This window comes from Ananas comosus, linkage group 7 (genome assembly GCF_001540865.1).
Source record: "Ananas comosus cultivar F153 linkage group 7, ASM154086v1, whole genome shotgun sequence".
NCBI classification, from domain to species: domain Eukaryota; kingdom Viridiplantae; phylum Streptophyta; class Magnoliopsida; order Poales; family Bromeliaceae; genus Ananas; species Ananas comosus.
In genome coordinates, this window is record NC_033627.1 from 1,163,762 (window position 1) to 1,175,331 (window position 11,570).

General features: G+C 36.1%; 1 protein-coding gene across 2 annotated transcripts; it reads left to right on the forward strand.

The window, feature by feature from the left end:
* LOC109713000 (CSC1-like protein RXW8) lies at positions 2,860-11,268 on the forward strand. Of its 2 annotated transcripts, XM_020236903.1 has the most exons (11): positions 2,860-3,063; positions 3,708-4,019; positions 4,434-4,580; positions 5,614-5,677; positions 5,777-5,986; positions 6,935-7,129; positions 7,504-7,802; positions 8,423-8,699; positions 9,182-9,463; positions 10,085-10,318; positions 10,741-11,268. In XM_020236903.1, the coding sequence occupies exons 2-11, from the start codon at positions 3,739-3,741 to the stop codon at positions 11,047-11,049; spliced, it is 2,298 nt and encodes a 765-aa protein (XP_020092492.1). In that variant the 5' UTR covers positions 2,860-3,063; positions 3,708-3,738; the 3' UTR covers positions 11,050-11,268. The 2 variants fall into 2 exon arrangements, with proteins under 2 accessions (XP_020092492.1, XP_020092493.1); XM_020236904.1 differs by lacking the exon at positions 5,777-5,986.

Below are 11,570 nucleotides of genomic sequence, written 5' to 3' on the forward strand. Positions count from 1 at the left end.
TACCTAAGATTATTAAAAAAAAAAAAGAACGGTGGATTGTGTGATTCATTATGTATTCACATCGAAAATGAGATACTTTTTAATTTAAGGGTTTTTTAACTTTTTTTTCTTTTCCCCTTGAAGTGGGGCTTAATGTTTGTGGTCTGCTGATGTCGTGGTGTACCAGGTCCAGGGAATGATTTACGAAAACTCTGCGGACGCTCCGTACTGTGCGCCATTCGGAAAAGGACTGTGCGGTCGAGTCGGTAATAAGGGGCAGGAGCATAATACAGCTTGGGCGAATCTACGCACTCATCTCAACAATTTTCTTTTTATGTAAACTAGGAATATATTCCTGTATTCTACAATTTTTTTTCTTTTTTGGAAAAAGCATGGACACCCCAAAACTATAGAGCTTTTTGCTGGTCTATATTCAAAATGACCATATAAAATTGAGAGGTCTCCATCATTTTTTTATAAATAAAATTTTAAAATTAATAAATTCCACGATAATAGTAATAATTATACAGTACCAATCTTTTTCGGTGCAAGTGACAAAAAAAAAAAATTATTAAGATTCTAAACTCAACTGCTTCATATTTTTAACTAATTTTATTTTTAAAAAAATAAAAAAAGGAATAATGTGTTATCTTTCTTTCTAATAAAGATAATAATAACAAAGCTACGTGCGGCTAATTATTGTTGACCTTGATTTCAGAAATTTTATCACCAAAAAGCCAGTCCATGGTAAAGATGATGAATTGCGTCAATACAAACATATTTTTTTTCGAGCCAAAATTAATGACTCTCAAGACTTGGAATGACAACATCTTTTGGCAATGTGCACTCCAATCTTTCTCTAGCAGAAAAAGAGGTGGTTCATCTAGAGCAGCTTTAGACAGCATCTCCAACGGAGGAGAATCTGTCCTTACTTGAGCGGGCTAAAGAGAAGTTGGGGGAAGGCGCAAAAGCGTTCTTGCCACAGATTGTCGAGGGTAAACTGAAACTACCCGGCAGGTGGAATGTTCTTCTTCGCGTGATCGTGCTCTGAACCTATGGGGCTAACAACCACGGGGGCTTGCACTCACTCCCTTTATGACCAAGATCAGGAGCTATTCAAACAGTCACAATGTGATCCGATTCAGAATCGTGTGAGATGCGATCTTCGATCACTTATACGGGAAGCAGCGGCCCGAGCCCATCAACTTCAAAAACAATAATAATAACAACAATAGTACTTTCGTGCTTAATTTAGATAATCTAGAGAGTATATCATTTATTTATAATAATGATGCTAAAATGGGCATATAATGACGAAATTAAACAGTAGAAGAAAGGAAACCAATGGAAGTTGCTGGGCTGGACCAGGTTCAGGGCCACGGTGTTGAAACTAATCTTATTTGGCTTCATGTTATGATTGATTGCATCATCTCAAATTCTCAAATTGTCCAAACAACAATTTCAATTATTATAGTAATTTCGAAACATAAATTTATTTTTTATATAACTTTTGCTGGTTCAGCGAGCCAATTCAGCTAGCTGAATCGACAACAATTATTTTTTTTTTCAAATAACTTTGATTATTATGTTGGCTTATTTAGCCGGAGATTCATTAAATTAATCTAAAAGAGATCTCATTCCACTGAAGCACTTGTGATTTTCTTGAGTACGCTAATATCCACCTAATAAGCCACGTCTTTCGCTGGGAACGTACATTATGTTTGATTACTCTACACTTATATTTGTTTATGAATTTTTTTTTCTTTATTTATAGGCCATGTATGTATTATATAATTCGTAAATTCTCTAACAAGCATCTGTGTCCTCTATAGAGACTCGAGAGATGTCACATCCGCGGTGCAATCGAGTGATTAAAAAGAATGCGCAAATAGGAAAAAAATTTCCTCGCAAATCTCTATCATAATTAAATGTTCGAATTGTATTCTCCCACTATTAAGATAGATTTCACTTTGACTCGGACAATATATATATATATATTAATTCTCCTAATAATAACTTATCAAGCGCACTGCATATACAGGTTCTGGCAAGGATCTTCGAATATAAATTCTTCAGACAATTTATTTCTAAAGGTTTTTAATTTAAAAAAAAATCCCGGTTCGGCAACCGGACCAGTCCCTTTCCGGTCCAAGTTCGTTCTGGTGCGCAATAAAGCAGCCCACCTGCTCATAAGGGTGGCAATCCAGCTCGCTATTCGTGAGTCAGTTCGTGTTCGGCTCGAAATGAGCTCGAGATCACCTGAATTTTTCAGCTCGTCTAATAAACGAGCCGAACATGAGCTGGGGTCAGCTTGCTCATGTTCGGCTCGATAACAGCTCGAATACATATATTTTATATTTATATAATTTATATAATTTATATTTTTATATATAAATAAATAATTATATATAATATATTTTTTTATTATTTAATTTTTAATAAAATAAAAGTATAAATATGAGTTTAATTGTAAAAAGACTCAATTTTATAATGTAAGTTTCAACTATTAAATCAAAATTAATGGATTAAAATTTTTATAAATTTTTTAATATATATATTAATCTAATTTATTTATTTTTATTTGTTGACCAACTCATGAGTCGGCTCGTGTTCTGCTCGTTAATAAATGAATCGAATACAAGCTGAATTTTTTAAATCTATACTTTAACGAGCTCGTGTTCGGCTCATTTAATAAATGAGCCGAATACGAGCTCGTCTTCGGCTCATTTACACCCCTACCTGCTCAGCACCGCCCACTCCGCTTTCGTTCCTCCACGTTCACCATGGCCCAACCCGCACCTCCTCTCACCAATTCCCTTGCGCCACGTGTCGTTAATTTTTTGCGCTTCTTTCCCACCTCCGCTCTTCGTGGCCAAGGCTTTCTTTTTTTCCCACCCCGCCCCTTCCTTTCTCGACTCTTCTCTCTCTCTCTCTCTCTCTCTCTCTCTCTCTCTCTCTCTTCGCACTCTTCTTACCGAACCCTGCCTGCGACGCCCTCGAAGGCGCATCTAGGGTTTCGTCTCATTGCGCTTCCGCGACTCCCCACTCCTGGATCGAAACGAGGCGTCGATTCTTGTCTCTGAGGTAGTTTTCGTATCCCTTTTCACTGTTTCCCCTACATGATTCAATTTTGATGCTTTGCTAATGTTTGTTCTGTTTAACCATTCAACTGTTCGCTTAATATCATGGGAAAAATATGTTCTTGAATCGTTTTTTGGTTTTTCCCGCTAACGAGAGTTAAATGAAGGTTTTCTTATTGGGTTTGGAGATTTTCTTTGTATCTGGGGTTAGGCCAAAGTTGCTTAGCGTCGAAATTTTCTTTTGATTTATAGATAGATTGAGTATTTTGCAAAAAAATAAAATAAAATCCCCCACTTTGTTTAGCATGTTTGTCCTAAGAATATGGTAATGTTGCTGGCGAATGAGCGAGCAATTCATTGCGACAATTTCCACTTGCATGATGCATGCGACAGCTATTAAAAACCTGTTTATTTTTCTTTTAAGTAATGTTGCATTTAATGATTTTATCACTATTTTCTAGATCTTGAAGTTAAAGTACAATTTGGCTTTTTTGGGGGGCTAGGGGCATAGCGCTTGTAGTCAAAGAGCCCTTTTTTCAAGTGGATTCTTGGTCGAATTCAGTATGTTTGCTGTAAAGTATGAACTATAGAAAATCTATACTGCACTCAGATGTGGAAGCAATTGTAATGGTATTCTTGATTTTTTAGGTGATGCAAGGTGTGGCAATTTAAGAGATAGATGAAAATCTCTGCTCTTCTAACTTCCGCGGGCATAAACATTGGCCTTTGCGTGCTGCTTTTGTCTCTGTACTCCATCTTGAGGAAGCAACCTGGTAATGTTAATGTCTACTTCGGGCGGAGGCTCGCCCAAGAGCACAGCCGCCTGCGAGAATCATTTATCTTGGAGAGGTTAGTGCCTTCTCCTAGCTGGATCGTGAAGGCTTTGCAGTATAAGGAAGAAGAGATCTTAGCTATTGCTGGGTTGGATGCTGTTGTGTTTCTTAGGATACTCGTCTTCAGGTGTGTTTCTCTCTTGCGTTTCTCCTTACTGGTGATTTGGTGCTTGTGGATCGATGATGATACGTAGCATATCTTTTGATAGTATCTTGTTTGAGGAAGTTCTGCTCTCGTTTGATGTAAATGGCCAGAATCTTACAGTTTTCGACAAAGGGCAAATCTGCTATTTACTACGTACTTTGATTTCGTTTCTGGCGGGCATGCCAATCTCTTACAATTTCACTAGGTAGTACGTAGTTAGGTACTAGAAAAGTTTCGATTACTTGAAATAAAAGTCAGGTGGATTTGTCTTTCCTTGTCATTTCTATCTATTGCTAAATTTGTAAGTTGGTTTAATCATGATATTCGTGCTCAATCTGTTACATCTAGATTTGTTTAGACATGAAACTGACCTACTCTTGGAAAAAATTTCTTCAGTATGCGCATCTTCTCAATAGCTGCGATTGTGTGTATATTTGGAGTTCTCCCACTTAATTATTTTGGACAAGAGATGCACCATGGGCAGATTCCTTCAGCGTCGTTAGATGTATTTACAATCGGAAATGTCGTGGAAAGATCAAAATGGTAAGTCCTGGAATTGCTAATAAGTTCATTGTGAAATTCCTGTCTTTGAAGTTGAGGATTCTTCAGTGCCTCTCGATTTACTAATTTCTTTAGTTTGTTTAAATAAGCTTGTTAATTATTTTGTTTGCTACCAAATGAGTATTTGGTGAGAATACTTTCAGCGGCAAGGCATTTGCCATATAAACATGCGCATGTTAAGAATTTGGAGGCATTTGCCATATAGTTATATGCATGCAGTGTAATGGACTAGACTAGATGACTGGACGTGAATAACTGGCCATGATGATGTTCACATGATTAAGAATTATTGCAGTTACTTAACATCACTTGTGGTATCAGTTAGTGGATGACTTCATGAACTTGATGATTCTGGCATGAAATTTTGTTGTTAATGCCTGGCAATAGAAAAATTTCCCTCTATAACCAAAACCTGCAGAAGTCTCTCCACAGGTCTATAAATATCGAGTGGCTGAATTAAGTGACAAAAGTACCTCTTTACGCAGCCCTCCTCCGCTACCATCACCACCACATCTGTTTCCTCCACCACCTTCATTCTGTCCTCCTCACAGCTGCTGGCTCCTTACTGCCTTCTCCTTCTCCTTCTATTCCATCATCACTACTGCTGCCACCTTCTCTTCCCTCTCTCCTGCTCCCTCAGTTTATGGTCTAGATTATAGGTTAGGCTGGGTGAGGAAACAAGGGGAAAAGAAGGTGGAAAAAAAGAATCAAGAAGAAGGCTAACTTGGTTTTTCAAAATTTTTAATAAATATTTTATTATACTTTCTACAAAAGCCTAATGTAAGAGTGATGGAAAGTGGTTAGGTGATAATGGCATAATGATGGATCAAGGGATGTGCACCCTGCAATATTACAAGGGATTCTTGTGCATTATTAGCCTTTTATATATGTTTGAAGAATTTTTTGAGTTCTTATGTTTCACACTAGGTTGAGTAGACTGATTTTCTCTATTAATGGTAAGGGTTAATCCGTGTTTGCTTGTATAACTATATATGACTCACCAATTTAATTGCAGGCTTTGGGTGCATTGCGTTGCACTCTACATTATATCTTGTGCAGCTTGCATTCTTCTCTACTTGGTAAGTAACATAAGATGATATTCCTGAATTCTCCGAGGACTTAATTGTGTTTTCGATATTGAAAACCTTTATAATTATTGAGTATGTTTTGTGGCTTAGGAATACAAAAGCATTGCTAGGATGAGATTGTTTCATATTAATCAGTCGCCTCCAAATCCCAGTCATTTTACCGTTCTTGTTCGTGGAATCCCAAAGTCAACTGAAGTACCTTTAAGTGATACCGTCAAAAATTTCTTCACAAAGTATCACGGATCTAGTTATCTATCTCATCAAATGGTTTATAAAGTTGGGAAAGTCCAAAAAATTATGGTGAGCAACTCCTAATTCTTAATACTTCCTTATTGTATGATGACTCCAGCTGTCTTTTCCATGTTGCTTTAGGAACTAGAACATTTAAGAGGCTTTACACAGATTTTTAATGTTCTTTGATGACATTTGTGAATACCTTTGCTTATAGATGCTTGTTAGATATTCCATCATTTGATTTTAAATAAAGTTGTTCTCGTATGTATGTTTCATTGTTTCTATGTGGACTTTGGCGTGTGCACATACTTATACATGTACTTTTATATATGTGAGTTGGACCATATTCTAAGTCTTTTGCAAAGGACTTCACTGGTTTGTGGTGAATAAATGTTTAATTTTCATCTGACTTGAGGATCCCAACCGTCCATTATAATCTCATGCCGTATCTACGTGTATCTGGAACATTTTATATGGAAGTCTATTTTGCTTATGTACTTAGATTAACAAAAAAAAGGAGGGATGAAGTACTCCTATAAAAGACTTCAAGTCTTAAAAATTTTATGAAGATTTGTTTTTAAGGATTTTTAGAATTATATATTGTGAGAACTCTGTAAGTTGGAAATCCCATTATATGCATGCAATATTAGTGCCTTAGATGCTGTCCATTTTAGCGATGACTTAATGCATTGATAAAGGGTCTCTAAATATTGTGATTTTTTTTTTATATTTAGATAATCTTTATACGTAGGTCATTTTGCTTTTGATGGCTTAATTATTATGAGTATTATTTGTAATAGTCTTAAAAAAAAAAGATGGCTGTTGATTAGAAACTTCTGTGTGAAATTTGGAAGTTGTGCTACTTGATATTTTCAATTCTATTGCTATAGTGTACCGTAGGGATGTACTATATATTTTCGATTCTATTGCTATAGTGTACCGTAGGGATGTACTATATATTCTTCTTTATTTTTTTTCTCATTTAACTGTGATAACTTGAACTATTATTTGCAGAGTGGTGCCAAGAAGGCTTGTAAGAAATTTGGGCATCTTACAGATACGGTTATGGACAGGAGGTGCAGACCAGCCATATATAGATGTGGTCTTTGTGGAGGATCAACTACTTCTTTTCAGTTGTATCAGAATGAATTTGAGCCGAACTCAGAGAAAACTGACCGTAATAATTCAAATTTGATTGCTAGTGAGGAGGTATACTTACAATATTGGCAATACCAGCAATAAATTCTTTAGGTTTTCTTTTTCTTTCTATTTTTTGTCATAATACATTTATGTTTAGCAAGTTCGTATAATTTGCACTTGGAACTCTTGAGTGATGGCCAAACAATTTTCCTTTTGGTACTTTATAACGGGAGTGGTGCTTCTTCTTAAGGTGCAAAGTGAAAAGGTCAAATGAAGCAAATATCAACCTTCTCTTACTCATTAATTCATAAGGTTGTACTTCTTAGAATCCTTTATACCCCACACACAAAAAAAGAATAACTTTACTACCTTAAACTCCGTTTTCAATTTTTCTTTCTTTCAACATATTGGACATTATTTTAATTGAAGTATCTTTAATGCAGGAATGTGCATCTGCTTTTGTTTTCTTCAAAACTCGGTATGCTGCAATTGTTGCTTCACAAGTACTTCAGACATCGAATCCTATGATATGGGTCACTGATTTGGCTCCGGAACCAGACGATGTGTACTGGTCGAACCTTTGGCTTCCATACAAGCAGCTTTGGATCCGTCGAATAGCTACCCTTCTGGCTAGCATTGTTTTCATGTTTCTGTTTCTGATACCAGTCACATTTGTGCAAGGATTATCTCAATTAGATCAATTACAACAGAGGTTTCCTTTTCTAAAAGGTATATTGAAGAAGTAAGTACCCGTTTCTTAAAGTTAGGAGTTTGCTCTGAGTACTACTATGTCATTTCGTATTAGACGCAATGTGTTATGTGTATAAGCATCTGTTTTCTTTCTTCTTCTTCTTCTTCTTCTTGTGTGTGTGGGGGTTGCATAATGATCGACTTTTGGGGAAAAATCGGATGAACCAAAACAACCTAATTTATATTTGTTGAAACTGAAACTGAACCAATTGGAGTAAAGATTAATTTTAACTTTCATGAAAAAATTAGGTTCAGATTAGATGGTGTCGACATACTCTCTTCTTTCAGGTTTAAGTTTAATAGATCTTTATAATGGATTTCTTAGACAATCGTTTACATTGTTTATAATCTTTGGATATATATAAATACAATATATGAAAAACATATAATTTTTTGTGAGATATATTATATTACAATTTACAAGTCCGGTGCTCAAGTTTTCAAATTTCAAAACCAAAGCGAATAATCTGCTAAACTCTACCAAATTAACTGGAATGGTCAGTTCGGTTTGATGATTCGGTTCCTATTACCTCCCCACTAGTTGTTTGCCTTGTGTTGCAATCATTGCTCTTGGCATCTAGTGTCTCATTGTGAAGTTTCTTTTCATCTCAGGACATTTGTAACCCAGCTGGTAACAGGATACCTTCCTAGTGTCATACTGCAGTTATTTCTTTATACCGTTCCACCCATGATGATGCTATTTTCTGCTTTGGAAGGACCCATGTCTCACAGTCTAAGGAAAAAGAGTGCTTGCTTGAAAGTACTCTACTTCACCATTTGGAATGTATTCTTTGTGAATGTTCTATCTGGATCTGTCATTAGCCAGCTGAATGTCATATCTAGTCCGAAGGAAATCCCTACACAGCTTGCTAGAGCTGTACCAAGACAGGTATATTCATATGGGGTTTTGCATATAATGTGCCTGCAAAATCTTCTGTTCACATGTGTACCCCTGTTGAATCTGAATTCATTTCTGTCCCTCCCTATTTTAAGCTTGGCAATCATCGAATTCATTAGGGATGGTGGTTTTGTATTAGGAAAAGTATTTAAAAGAGGGGTAGGTTTGTCAGTAGAAAGGTATACAAGCTTTTAAAAGGCATATATGTAAATTGACATTCCACAGGAGATATGTGTAAACAGATAATTTTTTGGGGAGGTATATATGTAAAGGGGTATATATGTAAATATTTCTTTTTAATTTAAATATTTTTTGGTTGGGAGGATCAGAAACAAATTAATTTTGTTCATCTGGTTTGAAGAAGCTGATTGGTGACTCGAGAATTTTAACATTTGCAGTTTCTCCGCTTAAATATTTGCGGATGCCATTTTCTATCTGTTTGATGCCCCTCTTCGGTTTTGCTGTGGTTGCAGGCAACCTTTTTCATCACTTACGTTCTGACTTCTGGGTGGGCGAGTTTGTCCTCTGAAGTAATGCAACTATTTGGGCTCATATGGAACTTCATAAGGAGATATGTGTTGAGAATCAAGAAAGATCCAACTGCAAGTTCAGTTCCATCTTTCCCATATCACACTGAAATACCAAAAGTACTCTTGTTTGGATTGCTTGGCTTTACATGTTCCATACTGGCACCTTTGATACTGCCTTTCTTGCTGGTGTACTTTTTTCTGGGATATGTTGTGTATCGCAACCAGGTGAGAAGTTAAAAATCATATAATACAAGGGTCTGGTTATAATCAAATGTCTGGAGTGATAAATGACAAACTGAATGGGTCTTTGAATGATCAAAGACCAGATTAAGAAATGCTTTATGGATGCTTTTCATTTCTATTTGCTTCTTTTGTATTCTTACTTCTGTTCAAATAAAAAAAATGATTACACAGAAAATATATCTTTTTAGGTAAAAAAAAGTGTCCGCCATCAAGCAATTATACAAAGATTAGAGCTGATATTTGTGGAGGCATCTGTTCAACCAGGCACCCCAAACAAAGCCTTGGTTGTTCAAATACTTTATTGTGTTCACTGCAAAATATACGACAAACATATGAGTGCTGCATTGCTGCATTATGTGGTTTGCAATTTGATGTTCGGTTGTTGCAGGATAATACCCTTGAACTCATAAACACATAAAGATTTTACTCAAATAAAACTGAATGCTTTAAAAGTTATTTACATTTTACTGCTACTTTTTCCCAAGCAAATTGAAGCTACCAATCTGCAATCCAGTCTTGTCTATAATCATATCCCTCGGATCATGCCAGTGTCCGATTACTTTATCCTGCTAATGAACACATTTTCATCTTCTTAATTCACAGATTATTAATGTTTACTGCTCGAGATACGAAACAGGAGGGTTGATGTGGCCTATCGTGCACAACACCACGGTCTTCTCCCTGTTGTTGACACAGATTATTGCCGTTGGAGTTTTCGGGTTAAAGGAATCGCCGGTGTCAGCAATCTTCACTATTCTCCTTGTGATTTTTACACTTCTATTCAATGAGTACTGTAGGCAGCGCTTCCACCCTTTATTCAAGAGTTATTCTGCACAGGTAATTACATTTACTTTTTCCAGTTGTAAAATGAGTTATTGGTAAAAACAAGTTAAGCTTACCTGGACAGCACAGTTGTGAAATGGATACCTGAACTTCCTAAAATTTTGATTTAAGGACCTCTCCGCGGTATTTGTAAACTTTTACTTATTATTATTATGTTTCTTGACAGGCTATTTTTAAACTTTCTGAGAGGATCACGGAAACCATTAAGGCGTATTATGACTTGGCAGAATTTTCAGATATAAGAAGCAATGAACATTTAGTGAAAGCAAAATTTTTAATGTTTAGGCACCTATCCAAAGTGCACTATTGTTCAGATAAAATCTGTACATTTTTACCAAAAAATTATGCAGACTTAATTATTACTTAATTATTACTTGATTGGTTGATTTGTCTAATTGATACGTAATTTCTTTCAGGATTTTATTGACAAGGACAGGGAAGATGAGCAGTCAGGAAGAATGGAAGAAATTCACCAGCAACTTCATTCAGCGTACTGCCAATTCTCACCGCACACTGGAGACAGGTGCCATCCAGAAACTGAAGGTGAGGGTGAAGAAGAAGGTCAATGCTCAACTGAAGTCAATGACAGAAATCGCTCGCAGGATATGAAAGATGGCTTATCTCACCCAACACTTAGTGGGCTTCCGGTTGCTAAGCTACAACGTGCTGTTAAATCCCTAAGTTTGATTATTGCATTACAGAACAAAAGCTCGACAAACGTATAATGGTCTAGAGTTCTCTGTTGGCAATATGATAGAATTCAATTTATTGAGGGGTGTGTTTGTGTATGCATTTGCATATGTACATATAAATATGCATCCACACACCTTGACGATTTCATTCTTAGCGAAAGAAATATTTTTGTTCCTCTTTGCTAGGAAAAGCAAACAATTTGATTTTCTTTGGTTGATTCAAGCCTTGTTTGGGCCAAGCTTCTAGTTTCAGATGTTTGCTTTCTAAAATAGTGAGATTGGGACTATTGCAAGTTCCTAGCAGAGGACGAGGGGGGCAGAACGCAATTATTATACTTTTGGCTTGTGTAGGACTTGTTATTGCGGAATACTGCCAATATATCAGTGACTCCAAGAGCAAAGTGTAAGTCAGATACTTTGAAATGCGTTAGGCTACCGAATTTGGACTATAGCGCAGTACATGAATTTAAAAGTTTCAAATTTTGATTTTATTACGTGGCCTTATAATATTTCTAAAATAGGCACCTGATCTTTACAAATTCTGGTTGTACTTT